This window comes from Leptosomus discolor, chromosome 1, assembly GCF_034619465.1.
Source record: "Leptosomus discolor isolate bLepDis1 chromosome 1, bLepDis1.hap2, whole genome shotgun sequence".
NCBI lineage: Eukaryota > Metazoa > Chordata > Aves > Leptosomiformes > Leptosomidae > Leptosomus > Leptosomus discolor.
In genome coordinates, this window is record NC_141391.1 from 67,201,941 (window position 1) to 67,226,896 (window position 24,956).

General features: G+C 40.5%; 1 protein-coding gene across 3 annotated transcripts in view; it reads left to right on the plus strand.

Moving 5' to 3' along the window:
* MCF2L (MCF.2 cell line derived transforming sequence like) overlaps window positions 1–24,956 on the plus strand; it is a 158,148-nt gene that overhangs the window by 48,611 nt on the left and 84,581 nt on the right. Inside the window, exon 1 of one of the 3 annotated variants that reach the window (XM_009946323.2) lies at window positions 6,316–6,436. The exons of the other annotated variants lie outside the window; for them this stretch is intronic. Coding sequence (XP_009944625.2) covers window positions 6,316–6,436 — 121 coding nt within the window. Of the gene's footprint in view, window positions 1–6,315; window positions 6,437–24,956 lie in introns of those variants that run through there. 3 annotated transcript variants of the gene reach the window in all.

The following is a 24,956-nucleotide window of genomic DNA, read 5'->3' on the forward strand; positions in this document are numbered from 1 at the left end:
TATTCTTTCCCAGAACATCTCTGAAGTTTTGAAATTGATTACTAGTTGCCTTCAAAACTTAAAGGACTTACATTAAAGGACAAAATAGAAGCACTGTCTTGTTAGATGTTAAACTTCACTTTGCTTGGCTGGCCATAAAGAGCAAGAGACATTATCCTCTAGTTATTTCTTTGATTCACTGTGATTTTCTGAGTATTTTCTCTTGCTAATGGTGGAGGAACTTGTTCTTTTGGAGATGGGTCAAATTTATTGCTAACCCTCCAGAAATTTGGACATGTAATATAAGATTACTTAAATTAGAGGGATAGATGTTAGGCTTTAAAAGATTTTTGTTATCTTGACGATTAAATATTAACATTTCCAGAATACTGAAACACTAATTTAAATATCTTGCAAATTTTTTTGTTTCTTATTGGGCATTCAAATTATGAAACGCTCTGTATTGATTTTAGGATTTATTTTAGTTTAATTTTTTTTGAGAGAGAGATTGCTGTAAAGAAAGACTGGCAGCTGTGGTTCAGCAGCATAATGTGCAAGTATAAATAGAATGCAAGCTGTCCATTTATCTCAGTCCTGATCTACTTATATTCATCTGATGCTTATTACAATCGTGGTTGTCTCTGAGCAGATACATCCAGTTAGGATTAAGCTTGGACAACTAATCTAATTCACTCTTGTAACTTAATTCTTTGGTTTCTGTGTAGATTTCTCATGAAACCAAAGAATTTTCTTAACCCCTAACCTAACTTAAATCAATATAAAAATATTGAGAATGTTTATCACTGTCTATGTTTTTGGGAGATACTGAGATTGTTTATAATAGCTTTTAGGTTTGCCAGGTTATATCTCCATTCATACCTATTTCTGAGATTTCTCCTCACTCCAGCTTCTTATACATCATGGTATTTTATTAAATCTAATTTCAGTTCATAGATTCTCTAGATTACACCACGGTAGCCCTTTCTAAACTCTTTGTTGGAGAGAATGTTCTGATAGAGTAGCCTGAAAGTGAAATATAACGACGCCTATGCAATTCTAACAAGCATAAAAATAATACAGTCAAAAGATTGTACCTAAGCTTTGTATTCATCTCATCCACATTGAAAAAGGAAGATTCATTCTGTTCTTGTATTTCAACAATACTAGAATATTCATGGAATAACGATTTATTTCTTGAGTTTTCAGACAGATTTTCTCTCAGCATTTTTGCTCTACAAGAGCCCTGTGGAATCTATGAATGTAAAAATATCAAGTTCTGTGTCTTTAATATCTCAGCTATACTTTCTTTTTAATTTAAAATCAGTCTGTAGCTGACTCTCTACTGGTTTGGCCTAGTGACCAGCCTCTGGCTTGGATTGATCTTTGTCAACTTGTTTTTCATTTTAAAAATTAACAGAAACAACTTGCCATGATTCACATTTATATAGGGCTGTGAGAAAGCTCAGGACTAAGCATAACAACAATCAGTGCTAACTTGTTATGGTATATGGGTGGTCAACTCTATTAATAAACAAATTACATTTCAGATTAGAAACTGCTGGTATGTTACATTTTTTTTTGGTGACATGGTCAGTGAAATTGAGCGCACCCTCAGCAAGTTTGCCGATGACACCAAGCTGTGTGGTGTGGTTGACGTGCTGGAGGGTCAGGAGGCCATCCAGAGGGATCTTGACAGGCTGGAGAGGTGAGCCTGTGCAAACCTCATGAAGTTGAACAAGGCCAAGTGCAAGGTCCTGCACCTGGGTTGGGGCAACCCCAAGCACAGATACAGGCTGAGTAATAAATGAGCTGAGAGCAGCCCTGTGGAGAAGGACTTGGGGGTGCTGGTGGATGAAAAGCTGGACATGACCCAGCAATGTGTGCTCGCAGCCCAGAAAGCCGATTGCATCCTGGGCTGCATCAAGAGAAGCGTGGCCAGCAGGTCAAGGGAGGTGATTCTCCCCCTCTACTCTGCTCTGGTGAGACCCCACCTGGAGTGCTGTGTTCAGCTCTGGGGCCCCCAGCACAAGAAGGACATGGAGCTGCTTGAGCAGGTCCAGAGGAGGATCACAAAGATGATCAGGAGGCTGGAGCACCTCCCCTGTGAGGACAGGCTGAGAGAGTTGGGGTTGTTCAGCCTGGAGAAGAGTAGGCTCCAGGGAGACCTTATAGTGGCCTTCCAGTGCTTGAAGGGGGCCTGGAGGAAAGATGGGGAGGGACTCTTGATCAGGGAGTGTGGGGATAGGACAAGAGGTAACAGTTTCAAACTAAAAGAGGGGAGGTTTAGATGAGATAGTAGGAAGAAGCTCTTCACTGTGAGGGTGCTGAGACACTGGGACAAGTTGCCCAGAGCAGCTGTGTCTGCCCCCTCCCTGGCAGTGTTCAAGGCCAGGCTGGATGAGGCTTTGAGCAACCTGGTCTGGTGGAAGGTGTCCCTGCCCACGGCAGGGGGATTGAAACTAGGTGATCTTTAAGGTCCCTTCCAACCCAGACCATTCTATAGTTCTATGATTTTGTGTGATAGTACTTCTGATACTGAAGATTCTCTGCAGAAGTTCCTTCCTGCCGGGAGTACAAGACCAGATGTGTGGTAGATACAGACCTCACAGGTGGACTCCTGTGCCATGTGTGAATGGTGGGATCTTGAAGTGCCAGGCACAAGAGGTGCCATGCTTTCTTGTTTGTGAAATGCACTCTTTTCTGTGAAAAACAAGATCTACAATTAAGGAGAAACAGCAACACCAGTGGCAGTGGCATATCAGCAGATAGGAAAAATAACTTGTCTTGAGGAATGAAAGAAATACAGAAGAAACACTACGGCAATGTTGATTCTGCTACTAGAGCCTCCTGCACTGTGTAGTTAGGAGGGATACACAGTCCTATAAAGTGAACATTTCAGCATCGCATTGAATGTGAGGATGTAAGGAAGGCCCTGTAAATAATTGTTAGGATTTGGAGGGAAAAGATCACAGTAGGGCATTTGAGATGTCCCGTAAAGATAAGGCTCCTGTACAAACAAAAAGATGAAAGGAACAGTGAGCACACCCAGCAATGATGAAAGTGATGGCAGCTTAATGTCATGTTTCCCAAGAAAACTTGAAGTTATTTTACCAAAATATTGTGAGTCCCTGGAAATGAAAGGAAGAATCAGAGAGAGGGTGCACATGTTAAGTCAGCGTGGCTGCTTCTGTTGTCAATGTGCAACACTATGCCTGCAGTCAGAAACAGACCTGGAAATGAAGCATGAGAAAAATAAGCCTGTTTCATTGCCGTGATTTTGTTGATTCCATCAGGCTGTCTACAGTCATTTAAAGGTAACTGTGAAGGTATTACCCATTGAATATTACGGTTCATGTGATGTGAAAGAAGAGATAGGTGCAGTCTAGTTACTTCTGCCATCTAATACTCAAAGAATATGACTGTCTTTAAACTGCTACGTAATTTGCTGATGCCATGCAAAGCAAAGAATAAATCCTTCTAATAGGAGCTTTTGTTATAGTAATGCCAATGGCAAGGGAAAATATTCAGATTATTTTCCTGGAGATAGAGGCTGCTGCTGTTTGGAAAACACTGCATTACACCATCTGTTTCCTACTGATTGTGCACAGCCATAGCCATTGTTGTGATTAATTTCTTTGCTTCTAGGCACAAATTTGAGTGCTTGAAAGAAGATTAAAAGCTTGTTTTGTGGACAAGGATGTAGCTAATGGCTAGCTCTCAGTAGGATTGTGTGTACTTAACAACTTTACAACTCAAGTCATCAATCTTCTGTGTGCGTTTGATATATGAAGAAAGCAAGGAGAATGTCCTTTTGCTTCATTGTAATAATCCTCTGTGCAAATTGTTGTGAGGTTTCCACCATGTGCCAGTAGCATCACTGCACGGTCAAAACGCTGCTGTGATAAAGAATCACTTTTCATAGAATCATAGAATAATTTAGGTTGGAAATGACCTTTAAGATCTTTGAGTCCAACCTTTAACCTAGTACTGCTAAGTCCACCACTAAACCATGTCCCTAAGTGCCACATCTACACGACTTTTAAATAACCTCCAGGGATGGTGACTCCACCATTTCCCTGGGCAGCCTGTTCCAATGCCTCACAACCCTTTTGGTGAAGGTGTTTTGCCTAATGTCCAGTCTAAACCTCCCCTGGTGGAAACTGAGGCCGTTTTCTCTTGTCCTATCTGCCTTGTTTTCTAGCTGGTGGCTTGGTTGCTGGGAGAATATGTGTAGTTACATCAGCATCCCACTCGATGGTCAGATTGGATCGTTCAGTCGTAAGGCTGGTGTGCCCCAGAAAAGTAGTAGCCTGCCAGGCAGGGGGAAAGCCCTGATAGTTGGCAATGTGCCGCAGGCATCTCCTGGTGACACTTGGTGCCTCACTGTGAAACTCAGCAGCAAGGAGGAGGTTTCAGTATTGTGCCTGAGGACACTATTGTTCTCCTGTATCTGACCAGAACCACTGCTTTGTGGCCCCCAGTGACAAGCAGCACAGAAAATGTGGAATTTTGTCTAATATGGACACAGTGTCTTACTTCAGTTCCTCTTTTGTTTGAACCCTGAGTGTATAGTACATTTGCAGTGCGTATCATGGTGGTTTTCCATCACTAAGCTGTTCCCTTTCTTCCTTCCTTTTGATTTCTATATTACTTAAATAAGCTTGGTAGGCCTTTTATCCAGGATGAGTAGCACGGCTGCAGTACGCAGTGGTCCATCTGCTTAGTATAATGAATTTGGAAAACAAGTGATATTTGGATGAAATGCATCAGTTCTCATTTATTTTGATAAATATTTCTTGATCAACACATTTCAAGATTGTCACATTTGCCTGTAATTTCACATTGAAAGCTGAACATTTTCCAGCTAAAACTATAATGATTCTCCTCTGTTAACAAAGTGTATTCAGATTAGTATTTTGTAAGGAGCTATTTAATATTTACTTCAGTGTGACTTAAGTAAAGGCTGTCTGTTTGAATTTGCTCTCAGAGTGATAGTACACCATCTTTCAAAATACTTCTTCAGTTTGATGTGCATAATGGTATACATTGGAGTTGTGGCAGATCTGTGGCCATACAGGACATAGTTAAACAGTTGAAAGGAAAATGTTGACTGCCAAGTAAAGCAGCATTATCAATTTCCTCTCTCCTGCATTGAAAGAGACAGGGGGTACAGACAGTGTAGGGTTTCCTGATATGTTTTGAGGAAGCCCGGGATTCATTTCCCCTCCCTTCCTTCCTATTAGTTGTTTGTTAACTCCCAGGAAGATTCAGGTTTTTCTTGTGAGACCTCTCTGCTCACATATTCTGGAAACAGGCTTTGCCTTTGAGGGGCTCAGTGCTCACTTCTGTGCAAATGCAGGGGGAGGAAGAGGAGGTGGATTGACGACGAGAGCCTGACTTAGGGCAAACGAACTGAAGAGGAGTTTCTAATTGACGACATTGTATTCACAACGCTATTTTCTTTTAATTTGCTGGCATGAGCATAGCACTGGCCCCTGAGGAATACGGGGTGCTTCACACACAGAACCAGCAAGGGTCAGCGTGAGATTTCTGCCCTCGGAGTGCCGAATTGTGAACGTATGATCTTCCACTTGCCCTTGTTCAGGAGAAACCTCGGATGTCTCTTTGCAACAACTGAACAACCCTCACGTTCAGGAGAAGGATGTGAAGACAGAGGCGATAGTACCAGCTACTTGGGATGAGCAGCAGCTTTGGATCGCTGTGCGCAGCTGGAGAGCACTAACAAACTCGAAGTTTTGGGCGAGCTCTTCTTCATCGAAAACAGTACAGGGCTGTTAGTTTGGCTACAGTTATTTTGGATGAAACACTGAAAAACAGATGTTTTCACACTTTATTTTTGTTAAATTTCGTCTGCTCGTGTGACGTGCTTACGTGAGAAGCTGTGCCTCCGTTATTCATGCTAGTCACACTGAAAGCAGACTGAAAGCTGTGCTAAGATGTCCTGTCTGCTGGGTGCAGCATGCTAGGAACTGAGAAGGTCTCGCAGCTTTGTGCAGAAACTATCTTGGCATTTTCAGTCCATTAAGTACAACGGCTTTTTCTTTTTTCTTTCTAGTAAAACCAGGTATTGCTTTCTGAGGAAAAGCACATACAATACAAATAGCTGCACTGCACCCATTTCCAGCTCTTTAAATCTGCATCCTTTTTTTGTCTTTTTTGGTAGCATTTGAATTTGACAAAGAAATTTGATATTCCATTGACATTTAAAAACAAAATCAGAGTATCTTTCAGTGTGTTAGAAGAGTGTAATTCTGAAGAGCTGGTTTTTTATTTCCTTTGCTGAATACCTTGGTGAAGATACAGGGGTACACATCCATGTCTCAACGCCGCCTTTTAAGGGAAGGACATGAAAGTCATTTTAGGATCCTGCCAAGATTCATCCACATGCTTCATGGCAGACGGCACTCACGAAATAACCCACGTCAAATATGCTCTGGTGAGGTGAATGTGTAGGTGATCCTATAGTGTGAGTTGTATCTGCCTGGAACATTGCACTTAAATTTGATCAGCATGTGAGGTGAATAGCAGTAAGTAGCCTAGTATACATGTTACTGATTTTCTCAACTGATGATTCTTGCAGGAACAAGTATTTTTTCTCAAAGCATACTCATGTAGGTATCCAGCAACTGTTAAAAAATATATATCTTTATCTATATTAGATATTACTCATGGATAGTGATTACTGTCTGTCACCAGTACTTACTGGAGAAAAACATTGTATCTTGTTTTTCATTGCAGTTCCAGGTGTGTGATAGTATCTAACAAACACAGATTTGAATGCTTTACACCAACCCTCCTTTGATACTCCAGAAGAATTTCACTGAGTGCTCTGCTCTTAAAAAATATAACTAATTACACCAAAAAATTGCTTTTTAGCTGTACTCAAAAAATCAGGAAGCCTCTGATCTTTAAGTGTAATATACTAAATTTAGGTCTTGCTGCCACTTACTCAATCTCAAAGTCTGTTTCATACAGTATGTGGTGTAATAATATTTTAGTGTGAGTGATAATTATATAATCTTTGAGTTTAGTAAAGCTACATTTTGTTGGAATTTTTCTCTGAAATAGGTTAACCTTGACTGGCTGAGATAAGCTGAAGCAGATTTTTCAATAATTAATTAATCAGTCCTTTCTTGGATTTATATGCACAGTGACCTAGTATGGTTTAAAAAGAGAGGACTTTTTTTTTCATTTCTTTTTACACTAATTCAGAGTGTATGAAATTGAAATCAATGTAAGCTAAGCTGCCTTTACAGGAAAATATAAAATTTTCAAGGCCTTTCAATATTCCTTTTTTTAATGTCGACATTTACTCTTAGAAAAAAAAAATAGGTAGAGAAAAATGCCTCTCTGGTGGTTCCTTTTGCTCACGCCTTCTTTTGTACTGTGCTTACTGAGTCCTTTGTCATCTGTTTTGCTTGGAATGAAAATGGTAAGGTTTTTTGATAACCTTTTTTTTTGTAACTTCAGAAGCGTAATGATTTCATCTTTCCTGATTTACCAGTTCTGGGCATTCATGAGGCCAAGGTTTGGTACCTTTAACTAACCTTTACCTGCTAACTAATAAATTATAAAGATTTAACAAGTAATTCTATTCAGCTCAGACTAGAAAAAGTTTTGATGTTAATTGCTGTTAATCACAGTAAAGAAAACCCAGGAAAAATTTGGTTGTATTTTAAACACATGAGACACAATCATACAAAGCAAAGCAAAACAAGGCCCCCTCAAATTTCAGTCTTACCTTCATGTAGAATTCAACCATCACTTGGTAGTAATCACACTGCAGTCGAGTGTAGTCACAATCAAAATGTAGCTATAAAAGTTACCACTTGCACCAATTATTTTAGAACATTTATGTACTTAGGAGTTTCAGGCACCTGCTGGCCATTCATTAATGGATTGAAGCTAATTCCAAGTATAGGCAAAGCCTTCACTGCATAGGAGAAAAACACTAATATATTGAACACTTTCTAACACAGACAGTTTTCCTCATTTTAGTCTTAATTTCCTTCAGACTCGTATTCTTAATATAAATCTTGTAATGCTACACAATCATCTCTTACTTACAGGTTCCTTTCACTATGTATACGTGTGTATAGTCAGAGAATCGTATGTTTCTGTAAGAAGCTGTCTGCTCTCCCACCTGTCTTTATTATTATTCCAAAACTCCTTTTGATTTGTCTGTTTGCAGTCCAAGTATGCAAAAATGCTGTTTCCTTTCCTTCCTGTTACCCATTTTATGTTGACAGTAGGAAAGCAATTACATGCTTCTAAAGTTAACCTTATATATCCAGCAAGAATTATTCCATTGTTCTGGTCAAAGCCGTTTTATGGCCTTTTGGTCTGATAAGAGTTTTCCCGCCTCCCTGGTGGCAGACTTCAGCTAGCTTTCAGTGACACTTCCAGACCAAATGTTACACAGAAGGTGGATCAAGGGTTTAGATTGTGGAAGCGGAGAGGTAGTGAAGCCTGGGAACATTTCTGTCTTGTAGCTTCGCTGGGTAAAATTATAATTCTGGCAAGCATATATTTCCAAGTGTGTTTGTAATTCTGTGAATCCCATGATGTATGCATCTCTCATGTGACAAAATTAAGCCACTCTGTCCTGTTGGCCCAGGTCTCACAGAGCTTTGTTCTCTCTTCATTAACATCTCTGGAAATTTCTGAGAGCAGGTTTGCTCACTGTCACTTCACCCTTTCCCCACATGTTAAAATCTTTAATATAGGATATAGAAATTTTTACATGAACAATAAATGTCATAGTTCATATATTGCTTTTGCGTTACCTTTTTTACCTTGATAAGGGAAGCTGGGCTGGCTTTCAGTGTCTTCATGCTTCATCAAATCCATCTCTGTTTTATTTTCATTTTAACAAAGCAGACTTTATTTACTTACAGCTCATGGACAGTTGGATCTGTCCTCCTCGGCCTAATCCCCATTGCGCTGCTCTCTGCATGAGTCTTTTACCCAGGGCAGGCTGCGTTGCCTTTATCCCTTCACCCTGGTTGAGCCCTGGCTCTGGTGATGCTTGCTTTTTGGAATGCAGAGGTTTGGAACCAGGTGCCACGTGGCCTCTCCTGCCTGGGCAGGCAGGGCCCAGGCTGGTACAGCCAGGCTTGTGTGAGACAGCGTTGTGGTTTCTGCATCCATCCCTGACCATACATCTTCTGTGTGCTTCTGCGTCTCTGACTGTAGGCAGGTGGGACGGCAGTTGTAGAGTTTGTGGAGGATTTCAGCCCTGGAAGGCCGTGGCTTCAAGCAGCCTTCTGTGGGGACACCTATCTCCCATCAGCAGGGGAGATTTTCCAGGGTGCTGACCTGCTGTGGTCCTTTGTGGTGGGCTTCCTGGCATGGTGCTTACAGACCATCCTTTGAGATCCTCCCTCTTCTCGCTTTCTCTAAGCAAATGGGAACAGTAGGTCAGCTTGAACTAAGAGCTGTAAAACAAGTCTGGCAAGTGGAGACTCCAGAGGCATCCCTCTTCAGTCTCTGCTGCGCTTAGTATGGACGGGGAGTATCTTTGGAGACATCCTGTAGTCTACGTCTTTTCACCCTGGATTCAGGTTGGTTTTCTGATGAAGATGACTGAAGCTCTGAGGCAGTTTGCTTTCGTGTGTACGTTCTAGGCATGTAATGAATGGATGGATGAGGAGACTGTCTGTGTCTCAGAGTCCTTCCAATACAATCCAGAGAAGTACTGCGATGAGGTACAGTGAGGCAGCACTATAATGTGGGTGTCTAATACTAATAGATTTTTGTAGTAAAAGACTTAGAGGAAGCTTGGTTGATCCACAACCTGGATAATCCACCAAAAATAGTGGAGAGGAGTCTAGAGGAAGAGCACTCTTGCATCTTCTATGTCAAGATACATCTGAGGGGATGGAGATTTGGTGCATCTTCTGGAGTTGTATGAGTATTTCTGTTGGATATTGGGCATTCTTGTTTGGGGAGAAGGGTGTTAGCTTACAGGCAGGACAGCAAAATGCATGAATGCAGGAAATGTCAGACTGAACTTGTGTCAGACTGAATACATGAATATAGCAGACATAAGTGCCTGAAGGCTTCAACATAGCCAAAGCCTGCCTGGAGCCTGTGTAAACACTGAGATTTCTGGTCAGTGTTAAGGTCTGCCACTACAACTTGATTACTGTTAGTCCCCACGCTAGATAGGTCCAGGCGTGTAAGGCTGTGTTTACTGTTTGCTGCATTCACACCTTTGTTTGCTGGCTGGATAAACATGTTGAAAAGCGATTTATTTGAGATCTGGGGTTTCCACGCTTGAGACTTTCATTACCTGTCCTGCTGGAAATACCCTTGCACTTTTTCCAGTAGAAAGTTGGAGAAGACAGTTGGGTGTGAATCCATAGTGGAGGTGATAGACTGCACTGAATTATTAAACCTATGAGTGAGCAATTCAATACAACTAGTTCCAGACAGTGTTGTGAATATCTGAGTGAAAAACAGTTTTGCTTTGCCTTGTTAAAGCCTAACATGAATGAAAATATGCTTAGGGCTTCAGCCTATAGCCTAGATATACTGTATCAGACACTGGGTATATCGGCAGTCTGTAAATATTCAGGGTGGGGACATGAGGGGATAACACTATAATTAAAGAGATAATGACAAGCACAATGGTATTACTGGAAGAAAATATATTTGTAAAGTCATCTTGTGCCACCTGTTGCATTTATGGAACAAAGTTCAATTAATATGAAAGCTCTTACCTTCTCAGGGTAGTTTGTTCTGAGCAGAGGAAGGGAAAAGTGGAGATTTTTCTTCTCTGACCATGAATCAGAGAGGAATTTCTGTAGCAGAAATGAAGAGCTATTATTTTTTCTCAGAATGGTGTTCATGGCTGGATTTTGTGGCGCAGGGTAAGTTGGCTTAACTTTGTAATAACTTCTAGATCTTGTAAATGTAAACAGACTTGTGGAGTCTGCTAAGTCGGGACTGTGAAGGAGTGTGGCTTGGCACTGTGATCGTCCCAATCAAAATAGGAAGCATTTTGAACTCCTATGTGCCAAAAAAAGCATGCATTTCAAGAATCTTAATATAAATTTTGCTGGCTCGTTGATTCTTAAAATACACTCTGTTCACAGAATGCACATTGTTGGAAGAGTCTGAATGATGGATGATAGTGTTTGGGTTTTATTTTAAATCGCCTTTTCCAAAGGAAATAAAATATTAGATATTTTAGGATCTAAATTTTCATATAAAGTTTTTATAGAACTTACTTTCCTCTCAGATTGCACCCCCCCCCCCCCAAACTTGTTGCCATTTAATATCTGTGATGTGCTTAAATGAAATGATTTATTTGGCTCAGCCAAGTTACTCAGTGAAAAGTGAGCACATCGGCAAAACCAGTCACAGATGACATCCAATGACAGAGTTCCCAAGCAGTATCTCCATCAAGACTGAGCTCCTTCTTCCCTCAGAAAACAGTTTCAGAGCATCGTCACACAATTTTATAGGGCAGTTTCTTCTGCTGGACTGTGTTCCATGTGTGTTTTCTGATAAAGAATTTGTCACTGTTCAGAGATGTCAATTCAGCAACACTGGCAAATGTTATTTTTCTTCCTCCATTTAGGTCTCTGTTCTGACTTGTCCTATAAAACTGAGGGACCCCAGCCTCCTTTTTTATCTGCTTTTAAAAATCTTTATTCTTTGTGTTAAAAAGTGAAGGAAATGCATGTTTTGAGGGGTGTATGTTACAATCACATTAAGATGCATGCTGTGACAGAAAGTAGAAATATCTAAAATGGATGACATTATCAGCAGATTTCTGAGAGTGGTCCCACTCAAGATCTCTGAAATTGCTGCTTATTTCCCATTTCTTCTGTTAAAAAAGTGATTTGAATTCCTTTTTAAACAACATAAAATTGTCATATTCTAAATTGCAATGTTATAAAAGTTACTATTTCAAAATTTTTGGTGCCTTAATTTGAGGTGAAAAACTGTTATTTCTCCAGCTGTGTGCATAATAATGAAGCAGTATGGGGGCTCTGGGGTGCTGATATACAGGCCACCACTTTTATACCCCTGGATGATGATTCCTCCAAGAAAACAAGGGCTTTTAAGAATCTTTGCAATTACAGAGAGATGCACACACAGAATTAGGGGCAATACAAGACCTTGCCTCTAGGCTCCTGTTCCAATAGATCCATTGACTCTGAACTCCTTGAGCCTGCTTCCTTGCCCCTTGGACGTCCCCAGCCTCTGCATATGATTTTCATTTTGTCCCTGTTTGCTAAGATTTAAGTTCCTATGAGTCTTCTTACAAGGACCAGACCTTTTCTAAGGATTGTTGTTGTGTGACATTAAGGGTTATGCATGTGAGTGAAGAAAAAAATGTCAAAACCAGTTGTGTTACTTTAGTACAAGTAAAATGAATCCTCAGAAAACAAAATCTGGCTGCGCCTGTGACTCTTGAAATGGTGAAAAATGTCTTCCTGACCATTGGTGCTGTTTTAAAAGCCCATTTAATTAGAGTTGCTAGCATGTATGACATTAATGCCATAGTATGCAGTGAATTGGTAGGGATTTATATCTTTCCTGCTTTCATGGCCACTGAAGAATATATGACAAAATAATACAATAGTGAAAAAAAGAACTTACAGTTTCCCTGATGAGTAAGCAGAGATACTTTGCTTCAATATCTTAGAGTAAGAATTACTTGCCGTTCTTATAGTGTGCTTTTACTTTTCTATATGGAGGATTGTCAACAGGAAGGTATTTACTCTCTAGGCAGAACCAGTCCTGGAGCCAGGATGTAGCTGTATTTACTTCCTTATCTTCTTCATTGTTCCTTTGAGAAGTTCCCAATCTCATGCGCCGTTGCAATCTGTTCAGCTGCACTGAAGTCATGCTTAGTAAGATGGCTTGCGCTACTTCCTTTTACTGTGTGTGCGCTTGTCGTGTTTAACAAAATCCCACATGACTTTCAAATTAACCTCAAAGGTCAAGCTAACCTGAAAAGGTTGAACATACATGGCTTCCTGGTAAAGCACGCTCAAAGGATCAAAGTTTATTGTAAGATTTCCATCACTTCCCAATTGAAGCTAGCTTTTGTATTTATTTATTTATCTATTTTCTCTTATTTCAGAGCCACTGCATCTTCTTCCAAAGCACGAAGCGAACATCAACACAACTTCTTTGTGTTTCATTTCTTGCTTAGTGATTTAAAAAAAAAACCTGAAAGAAATTCTGTCTTAGTCAGAGGTTAATCTAGCCTCACACACAGCTTCTGTTTCCGGCACTTTGTCTCGAGTATGGCATGAAACCTTCCTCAGCCTTGTTGGTTGGTGTTTTTTTCTGAAAATAACAGACAAGGGCTGCTGACAGTCTTAGTTTTCACATTTACTTACTCTGTCAGCAGTCTTTGGTGTCATTGACGGTGAGTTTGTCAGCTTGCACACAATTTGGGGTAGGGGACCAGGCTGTTGAAAAGGTTTATTCTTTCCTGCTGGATTGAGGCCAAAGAACTAACTGGAGGACCCTATGGGAATCTTCTATAGGGGCTGCTTCTTATTATCCCTTCTTATCCCTAGGTGGAAAAGATGTGACGTTTTTCCACCTGCACTGCTATCAGCATGCAGTGAGTCTCAGTGTCATCTAATTATTTTAATCAGAATTACCCTTATTTCTCATTTCAAAGTTTCTAGTCAGTTTTGGAACTTTTGTCAATAGAGGCCACAAAAAAGTGAGTCCAGGGAGCAAGTTAGAAGAGGACCTAGAAGGGCTCAGTGGGAGTATCTTGCAGGTGTCTTTTAGTAAGGAGTTTTGTCCACTTAACAAACACATAGCAGTTGGGAGAGAATGATCCTATAATTTCAGATGTGAATGGGTAATCAAGAGTATAATTTTAAAAACTGTGGCTAATACAATTCTGGTGACAAATACCTTATAGTTGTCCTGGGTTACAATAGCTCTTGTGATATGTGAATTACCTACAATACTCTTGATCTGAAAATCGTTAGGAGTTTCAGGTGGACAGTGTCCTGGTTTCAGCTGGGATAGAATTAGTTTTCTTCCAAGCAGCTGGTACAGTGCTTTTTGTTATCTTCTATTATTATTATTATTGTTGTTGTTGTTATTATTATTATTGAACTTCTGTTATCTTAACCCATGAGAATAGGAAAACAAAGTAAAACTTTTTTGAGTTGAGGTAAGAACAGTTTGATAATTACAATAAAATATAATAATAATAGTAATGGAAAGGAAGATAACAAAAAGAGAGAGAAATAAAACCTGAGATAACAAGTGATGCACAAAGCAATTGCTCACCACCTGCTGACTGATGCCCAGCCAGTCCCTGAGCAGTGATCTGCTCCTCCTGGCCAACTCTGCCCAATTTATATACTAAACACAATGTCCTATGGTATGGAATATCCCTTTGGCTGGTTTGGGTCAGCTGTCTTGGCCATGCTCCCTACCTGCTTCTTGTGCACCTGGCAGAGCATGGGAAATGGAAAAATCCATGACTTAGGATAAGCACTACTTTGCAACAACTGGAACTTCAGTGTGCTATCTACATTATTCTCACACTAAATCAAAAACACAGCACTGTATCTGCTACTAGGAAGAAAATAAATTCTATCCCAGCCAAAACCAGGACAGACAGTCTTAACATAGTTGCTTAGTTGCATTAGTCATGAGTAATTCTCCAAAAGATTCCATCTTCTGATTTACTTCTCTGAGGAATTGCTTTAGCAGTCTCCATAGTATGTGATGTATAGTTTATACGAATATATGTCAGAGGGCTAGTTGAAGAACTTGTTTATCTCTGTCCTTTGTCTTTTGGGGAAGGAGCTGCTTGCTTTTTGGTCTTCTATTTGAAGGAAAGGTGCAATCTATATTTCCATCCTTTTCTTCTTCTAGGTGAAAGTCATAAGCTTTCATGAAACACAAGCAACTTGTTTCATGTAGTGAGTCTGCAGAGCAGAATTACTCTTTTAACTCCTAAGCCTTCAAGATTAAAAAATAATAATTTTCGCTGTTTTAGCCAAACACTCATCTAATTCTTACCATCTTTTGGTGGATTTCAAAGGTGTATATGAGAAAATGGATAGGGATCAGTAGGTCACTTGTTTTTAGAGAGCTAGCTTGTGAAATGAAGAATTCAAGATATTGCCTCTCTCATTTTACGTTAGAGAAGCTTTACCTTTCCAAAACTGCATGTCATAGCTGGGTTTTTGAAACAGAAACTCAAAACGTCTTTCTTGGGAGCCCAAAACCACACAGCTCTCCTTCAACTTACTTTCAAACTCTCTAGCTTCTGCCATCTAAACCTCTAGGACTCCAGTAGAGTGTTCAGACATTTTAACAGGACTGTGCGTATGGGGCAAAGATAATATTTTGCTATCTGTCTCTCTGTCATCTACCAAGATGGCTATCAAATGTTGTTTAAGCACTTCAGGTGAAAGTACAGGTGGTGTCTACTGCCTTCTTCAGTGTAAACTTTTCTGCTTTTGGTTGATAACGTTTGGTTCCTTCTCTGATTTTTTTCTGACTTCCAGCTATTGAAAATTACGTTATTTGTCTGCAAGGTAAGTTGTGATAATAATTTTTGCAGATGTTGTCATGTGGCTTTATAGAGTTATTTTAGGGATCGATTCCTTGAAGAAAAAAAAATCAAGCTACTGAGTTTTTTGAGTGTTTCCCTGTGTAATTAGATGTTGTTTCAAAGTTGAGAAGGAAAATTCTCTGATGCCAGTAAAATGAAAACATTTTATATTGTGCTTTGCTTACAAAAATATGTGATTTTTTACTTGAATCTGTTAAGATGTGCTAACTTTGTGATCAGAGGGCTGGAGCACCTCCCCTGTGAGGACAGGCTGAGAGAGCTGGGCTTGTTCAGCCTGGAGAAAAGAAGGCTCCAGGGAGACTTTCTAACAGCCTTCCAGTACTTAAAGGGGGCCTGCAGGAAAGGTGGGGAGGGACTCTTGATCAGGGAGTGTAGGGATAGGACAAGGGGTAACAGTTTCAAACTAAAACAGGGGAGATTTAGATGAGATATTAGGAGCAAATTCTTCACCCTGAGGGTGGTGAGGCACTGGCACAGGTTGCCCAGAGCAGCTGTGGCTGTCCCTTCCCTGGCAGTGCTCAAGGATTTGAGCAACCTGGTCTGGTGGAAGGTGTCCCTGCCCATGGCAGGTGGGGTTGGAACTGGATGGTCTTTAAGGTCCCTTCCAGCCCAAACCCTTCTGTGATTCTATGATTCTATAACTTAAATATTTCATGAAAATACCTCCTTTGACCGAATGAAGTATGTACATTGCTTGTGATGAAGTCTTGCAACGCTTCGCGGATGAAACAGTTTGTAGACAGAACAGAACGCCCTATGGCAGAAAAAGCATCAGAGAAATGAAATATAGATTTAGTCATCTTTTAACTCAAGCAGCAAAACAAAATGTGTGTTTAAGATAGCCTGAGGGGAGATTGCTATTTTTTTCTGAGTGTGACTGGAACTTTTAAGGTTTACGTTGTCAAACAAAGGGACTAAATATTTTTTACAGTTTGAAAGAGGAGCTTCTTTGGCTCAGCTGCCTGGTGTATAGTGCTACTTAAGTGTCATATGAGCCACAGAGGCTCAAAGACACAGAATGATGTAAATAGAAGTTGGGTACATAGCAAAAAAGTGGGACTTTCAAAGTCCTTGCTTGATCCTTTGGGTCCCTAGGTATCACCGCTTTGTGACGACAATTTTCGCAGTGCCCAAAAATATAACTCTGGAATGCCAGATTTGCAACCCTAAACTGCAGTGGCATCCTTAAGCGAGGAGATCCTCTGCTTATGTCCTGTGAGGCGTCCTGGTCTGGTTAGCATGCCCCAAGCACAAGTAATGTGCATCTGCAGGTCAGCACAAACCCAACCTCTGCTGCCATTTTCGCTGAAAGCGTTAGGGGAGGTTTGATGGTACCAACCTTTAATATTAGAGCTTAAAAATGTAAGAGCTGTCCTCATGGCCCTGAACAAAGCCTATGTCCTTGCCCAAGGAAAGACTTGGGGGTTTGGTCCGGCTCTTGGAATTTCTTTCTATATTGCGTTGTCTAAATACAGATCACACTGTATGCAGAGAACTTCAGTTGTGTTGGAAAAAAATTCTAATGAACCTTCAGGTTTTGAGGTGTTAGGAGATTATTTTGAGGATCATGCCCTTGGACTCAGGTAACAGCTTTCTCCTCGAAGGTGCCTAAGCCACCATTTGGCAGTGATTCCAGTTTAGTGCCTGAACAACTGGAATTTGTATGAGGGTAAAGCTCTTAGAGTGACGAGAGGTATGGATCCTTCACCCAGTATTTTCCACTCTGGCATGCATCCAGTATAAAAATGCAACAGGTATTCCTAAGCCCATCTTATCAGATGGGGTTTCAGGCATTTGCCCAATTTCAGGTCAGCTCAGTTTAGCCCCCTTCAGTGTTACAAAGTAGCGCAGCATGTTTGTTGGGAACAAGGAGTCACAAACAGAGTAATAACAACTGTTTTCCACATTAGATTGCTTCCTTCTCTCAGTTACAAAAACCTATTATTATTATTGTTTACATTTGAACAATGAGAATGCTCTGTCCCCTCCTTTCCCTATCCCAGCACACGCCAGCCTTGAACCCTCATGGTCCACAGGATTTTTATGGATGCTCTGCAACACAGTTGTGGTAGTGCACTGCTGCCCTGATGTCTCCTCTCCAAACAATGGGCTTGTTCACTCTTGAATAGTTTAACTTTTTTAAAACAATTTCCTCTATGTGACTATGTTTATTTTAGAAAGGGAAAAACAGAGGTTGCTGTTGGTACCTGCAAAGAGTGCTTCAGAGACAGAAGGTGTGCGCACAATACCAACAGTTAAGTAAGTGAGAGGAAGCAATATGGTGTAAAACAATAATAAAAGAACAGAGAAAATGTGACAAAGTAGGCTTTGGGTTACAGTTTGCCAAACTGGGGAGCACACCAGAAATATTCTGATTAAGGTCCTAATCTCTGTTGTCGCATGGGAGTCAGTAACTTCAGTGGAACTGCTCCAAAGATGGGAGCAGGTTCATGTTAGGTCTGAGTCCATTTCTCAGTGTTTAGGCTTCAGGAGAAACTTCGGTTGCCACTTTATAGCACCACACTTGATCTGAAGACCTGTTTGCAAAAGGAGTATTTGCACAAGCTCTTTATCAGCCAACTGCTGGTAGCTGCACCTGAGTATCTTTAAATGCCTGGAATCTGGCCCAGCTGGGCTGGCTGAAGCTGAAAACCAGTCAGCTGCCAGGAGGTGTCAGATGGATGCGTGTTGGATGAGCTGATGATAGAGTTGAGAGTCTTTTCCTTCCCCTCAGGTACAGTGAGACCTTCTTTCTTCTTGTCTGAAGAAGAAAGCATGAAGCAAGCTCAATGAAGTGGTGGGGTTTAGTTGTTGGTTTGTGGAGACTAATATACTTATGTGCTCCTACTTACTTAACTAGCTGAGCTGCTGTTTCCTTCACTAGCTAATAAACTAGGGAGATTAAAAAGATGTAGATTGATTATCTTCTGCTCTAAGGAATAATATGCAACTAACAGTAAGGACTTGAATATATCTTATATATAAGCTGTATGAAATTTGTTCACAGTGTGGGAAAAGAAATTCCAATGAAGAAAAAACCCTGAGAGCTGCTGAAAAACATTTCCAGAATCTCAGGATAGAAAAAACCTGAATATTTGGGGGCTTCTTAAACCTTACTTCCCCAAGTGCTCTAAAGGAGTCTGCACAAGATATTTCCTAAACAAAAATCCCATTTCTTGCCGTGAAGTTTCCCTCCAAAATGTAGTGCAGCAAATAAGTCTTCGTTGGGGAGTGAGGGTACTTTTAATGTTACTTTGCTGTTGTTCTCTCTGTCTGGGCAGTATTTTTGGTTCTTTGCTGATCCTTTGAATTGATTGGGTAATCTGTATTTGTTATCCTCAGTATTGTACATTTGGCATCCTGAAAAGGTGTGTGTGTATTCAGCATTGTCTGACTGCTGTAGTATGGGAATCAGCAGCAGTCACAGAATGTTCTGTATTTGAGTAAGGGGAGTTGGAGGCTTTTGGCAAAGGACGTAAAATCTGTCCTGTTAAAAAGACATTGTTAAATACTTCAAAGATTGGCTGCAGGATGAGACCTTAATTGAAGAGGCCTTATTTGCTGCCACCATAGTGCAGGGAACTACAAAGAGTGCCCTCACCTTTTGATCACCTTGCCCTGTGCTTTTTCACTTACTGCAAATGCAAGGGTAAGGGCTAAGTTAAAATTACACTGAACGAATCAGGTACGCATTTGGGAAGCAGGAGCTGGTGGAAACAAAGTGCATTTTCTGTAGAGGCAACAAGAGGAAGAGCAGAAAGAACGGCTGGGGCTTGTGTCTGGGTTGTCTCTTACTTCTGTGATTCATGGACATTAGTTCAGCTGCTGCATGTGTCAAAACAAGTGGAATTTGCTCTTTGGCCTTTGTTTCATCCTTCTTTGCATCTTCATTCTTCTTATGGAAAGGAGAAGAAACACAAAACTGTTTCAAAACCTTTTTGGGGTTGACGTGCTAACCCAGAACTGCAAAAGAGGGGGGCTCAGCAAGTTTTGCTTCCCGTTAATTTCAAAATCCTAACCAGTGGAGGTTAGGAGGTGGACATGATAGGTTGCCAGGTTTTTATAGGTCTTTCTTCCTTGTTAGCTGAAGGTTTGCATAATTACATCTCTTGCATGGCTGGTGCATCTATTTTCGTTACTGCTCGTCTCAAAATAGTATGAAGGTTTTTGAGGCATGCTGAAAAATCCTGCCTTCTGAAGTTAGAGGCTAATGCTAATAAATTGCCCTTGGCAGAGGAGTGGGTTTGTTGTTTGAATGCACATCCCTGTCTGATCTGTCACACCTAAGCAAAAAGTAAATACAGTAACAGGGCAACTAGCAATATTTAATGTGGAAAATGAAGGTAATGCAGCTATTAAAAAGCTTGGTCTCCATACTGCTAACCTGAGCAGGCCAGGAAGCATCCCAGAAAACTGGAAAAGAAGAAAATGTCTGTTGCTTTAGATTGATTAAAATCTCAGGCACTGGCTGCTTTTTCGATCAGGTAAGCATATAGGTTTCCTGTTTGCTTCCTGGAGACTGGAAACAGGACACAGTTACAGCTGCTGTGCTGCAGTTGTTTATGGATGTTACAACAGCTCTTCGCAGGGTTAGATTTTTTTGTTTTTTAAAGAGGTGTTTTGTTAAAGGGATCACTGCCTTTTTTAATGATACAATAACGTCTTCTTAAAAATCCTGCATCTACAAAGTAAAAAGGTCAGCTGTGATTGTATGTCGTGTCTTTCCACAAAGAGCAACGAACATGAGCTTTGTCTCTTCTCAGTTGACTAAGTTTAACCAAGAATGTCATGCTGCTAAGCACAAGGGATAAGATATTTTGTTCTCTCGTTGCAGTGAGATTTTATTTCTTGGAAGAAAGTGAATTTCTGTCAAGAACTTGAAGCAGTTCTCCAGGTTGGCTCTCCAGAAGAAGCTAGTCTAAGTGTGTTTTCTGCTCTTTCTCTTTTTGGTCGGTGGAAAATGAGCTTTGGTTACCGTTTGCTGATGTTAAGTATCTTCTTTTCTTGAGGCAACTATGGAGCTTGTTGAAGCCCAGGAGGGTGACGGGATTGGCAGTGGGAGAAAATGGAATATTATTTTGGGAACCTGTAAGTAGAAGAAATGGTGAGCTTTGAGGATTGCTCGACACAATTACTTGCATTTTTTCCACACTTTTCCCATGTGTGGGGACTCGGTGGGTTGCATGTCCACAGGCAGCTTGCTGCAGCATGCATGGCTTGGCCACAAAAATTCCAAATCATGAGTCAAAATCGAAACTGGCTTGAAAAGTAAGAAGCTGTTAAGAAGACAGGGACATTTTGATCCTCTCTGTTATGTGGGTTTGCCCATTTTCAAGTGGAACTTCACAGTAATGTGGGTCAGATTTATGCAGTGTAAAACCTAAGGTTGACGGCCAGCTCTGAAGGATTTTGCCTACACTCACCAATCTAAAATGACAGATAACTGAGACGATCTAATAGCCAGGTTTTTTTATTTCATTTGGAGCTATAATGATCCTTCAGTACTGAAATATTGTAACTAACTTGTCCAAACCCACCCCAACTATTATTTTGGAGATGTGATTGAATGTTTTCCGTCTCTTAATTTTATCTTGGATCAAAAGCAGGTTTCTCTTCTGTTTGGTCTTTCAGGATTTGGGGCAGTGATGATTTCTGCAAATGTTATTTTCCTTTCTTTTCCTTCCTTTGTAATAAATAGTTCTGCAGCCTTTATCTGTGTTCATCAGTGTTACAGGAGCATCTGATATTTTTTTTGGAACTAATTCTCCCACAACTTTTGACCTGAAAAATTTCTGCTTCCTGAGTATCCTGTTAATCTGGAAAAAAAAATATTCTGTGTACTTCAAGAGTCATAAAAAGGGTTTCCTAATGCTGACGAAATTTTATTTTGTATTTTGGCTATAGATATAGTTGCGATTGTGGCACAACGCTTCATTGGTGGTGATGGTCTCTGTTGGTTTTCCTTGCTTTCTGGAGTAATGTTCTTATTAATATATATGTTTCAGAATACAAAACAAACCTGGTTTTCCTTTCCTGAGTTTAATTCCTGTGCTGCTTTCATGACGTGTTTCAATTCTCATTACTCACTGTTGGCTTTTCCTTTCTGCTGCTACTAAACTCCACATCCATCATTTTTTTCCTTACCTCCTCAAGTTGCTTCTTTAATCCCACTGCTGCTATAAAAACACATCTCATCTACTTGATTTCCCTGAATTTTAGTCCTACCTTCTATCTAACATCAGTGGTGATTTGGTTTCCACCTTTAATTACAGTTCCAAATCTTATCAGGCTGCAGTCTCCCATCTCCTGACTTTTCTATACCACTGTAGACGACTTCAGCGCAGAGCTAGGGCTCCTCTTTTCTTCACCCCATGCAGTCCAAGTAGCCACGTCTCGCTGCAGCACTGCTGTACGGAGTACTGCTGCTGCTTGTGCAGTGAAAAAGGTCACAGGCATTTGTATGTTGGCTTTTGCAGCTGTGGACGGATGGAACTGTCACCAAATACTGCAGGATAAAGTGTTTTACTACCGACTCCTGCATGATTATATTTGACCTGAAGAAAAGTCCAGTTTTTGTGAGTCTCTGAAATGAGAAACCTCAGTAAATCCTGCAACACAGTGAAGGAGAGGCGGATGATTAAATACTTGTGGAGGAGCTTGTTTAGAAAGGATATGTAAATAGAAAAATATAAACTGATTAAAATTCAGTTAACAGAACACCAGAAAGATCTAATTTTTAGATTAGAAATTGAAACAGATGTGTGATAACTGCATTTAGTGGCCAGGCTTCTGTCATGGATTTGGGGAGAACCTCTAAGCACAGTCACGATGTCGGAGAGGTGCCATCTTTGATGATTGTTACACTTGCTTAAAAATTACTGACGTGCTCTTTTGTGTTTTGTTTTACTTTCCAGATACCTGGTGTAAGGGGTGTGTAATCTTAAAAGCTTTGAGGTTTATTATTGTCTTACAGTGCAGAGTGTACTTTCAAGATGTAATTCCTCAGTAGCTATCCTTGTGTTTCTTCCTGGCAATATCTTGTTGAAAGATATTCCAGGATTCATCCTATTAATTGAACAGCATCCTTCACTTTTAAGTGCTTCAGCAACTACTGGTATTGCCAGCATGCTTGTTTTCATGGAAAGAGTGTCTGTCTTCATGGATGGCCAGGTTTATTGCTTATTTTTCTGACCATGAGTTTTAATTGCTTGTGGCTGCTTAAATTTAGGTTTTGATGACTTAGCATCCGAGTTGAAAACTGCCAAAGCAGTTTGAAAATGAGTTAGTTTGGTTGCTGCGTGGAGTTTTAACAACCTGCTTTGTGTAATGGATTTAAACAAACACATATGGGTTTGTGTGTATGTATGTATGCGTAATGTGTGTATAAACTCATTTTAATGCTTTGCAATCTTTTGATGTAAACCAGACAGAATTGACAATTTTGAATGCTTGATGACTTTAAAAAGAATTAAAACTTTTTTGCATTCATTCTTTGAAAAAACCTATCAATAAGGATTAGGAGAAAATTAATAGGGCTTTTAAATAGTCTAGTATGTTAAACTAGATGCCAACAGATGATGCGTCAAATTGCTCAACATCCTCAAAATTCCACCCAAATATAAATTCTGTGGTTACAGGTGTGAGTTAGGTGTATTTTGCTCGTTTGTTTTTTTTTTTTTTAAGAGAGTGTGCATTTACATTATGTTAAAGATGATCCTATAAGGATATCTTTTGTTATGCTGAATCCCACAAAGTGCCACGTTTTTTTATCGATGTGCTTTTTGCCAAGTACCACACCCCTGAAGGAAAAATACATTTAATAATTATACTTTAACGTCAAACTTACAAGCTTTAAAATGCTTTACCATGAGCGTTGCCACCCTCATGCTGCACGCTTGCATGTGCTTTATTAAGCAGGTACTGTATCTTGTATGTTTAAGCCACAGTCATAGCTTCCTTCTCCGGGTTTCATAAAACTGAGATGACGCAGGCTCTTAACCTCAATTGACTTTGTATGCATCCTTTAACAGCTTCTCCCACAGCGTTTTCCTCTGCTCTGTGGGCTGAAGTATGTCACTCACAGCCCATGCTGAGGTGTCAGGGAGAGCATAATCTGAGCACAGAGCATGACTGGAGTTGAAATGAATTTCATTGCGTTTATAAGTATATACACGTGTGCCCACGCAGATTTTCTCAGGAGGGCTGTTGCTCCTGTGTGTTTCAATAGAGCTTGAATTTGATGTTAAGTCTTGTTGCCAACATGTGTGCCCACATAATGCAATTTTCCTCTCCAGTTGTATTTCAAGCTGGATCATGAAGGCCAAGGAAGGGTTTTGTGCTTCGACTCGTTTGTTCTTTCTTGCTGTTGTTCTCTGAAGTGCGCAGCAAGGAGACCAGGTATTATAACTGTGGAGAAAACATTTCCCCCCTGCACACACTCCAAAACAGAGTGCTAAAATAAGAAGGCATTTGCTGGAGGCCTCTTACCAGGAGAGTGTTTCACAGGAGCCTGTAGCATCGCTAGCCCAGTGCCATTTTAAGCTTTCTGTGCAGAATGGAACTTCTAGAAGAAAAATCACCTTTGCCTGAAATACTCTTTAGCCAGGCAGCTGAGGCCTGTTTCCACAGAGACACTCTGTGTGGGCTCCTGTCCCTCCAGCACAGCAGGAACAGGCTCTGAGTCTCCTGTGCAGCACAGACTGAGCTCTCTGTAGCATTTCTTCAAGCGTGTTGTTCAGTCTAAGGACACTCTGGTTCCTGAAAGTGGGAGGTGAAGGTGTGTCTAGTTGGTTGCTATTGAAGGGTAGCAGAGTTGAAGCAAACAATGCTATATTTTGGTGCTTTTAACCATGGTCATTATTAAAGCTTGAGTGGTCTAGGAAAAATATATGTTACTGTGGGTTGTGGAGATTCGAAGGCTAGGAAGGAGGAAGCTAGGTGGGAGCCTGGAGGAGAGAGATTATGTGTATCTGTTGTGCTAGTCTGAGAATTATTTTTTTTTTTTAAACTTGTACTTGGTTTTCACCTGAATGACTTGTTCCACTGTTTCATCTGCTTTGAAATCTGAAGGCAGAAGCCGGCTAAGCGGTGATTGTCCACGTTATGTACAGCATGAAGGGGCTTTGGAACAGGTGGTGTTGATGAATACAAGGGTTAATACTTCCTCTGTCTTGACAATGAGAACATGCACAGCCAACACGCTGTAGGTGGTTCTTCTTCCTCTTGTACTTTCATGGTTTAGGTTTTTCTCTTAAGGAAGTAGCCAGCTTGACAAAATATCAGGTTCCTGTATGTTACTGAATGGGTGTAGGTGAGGGTGATACCTTTCTGAGAAGGGCGTAGCTCCTCTTTCACTTGGTTTTAGTCTCTGAAG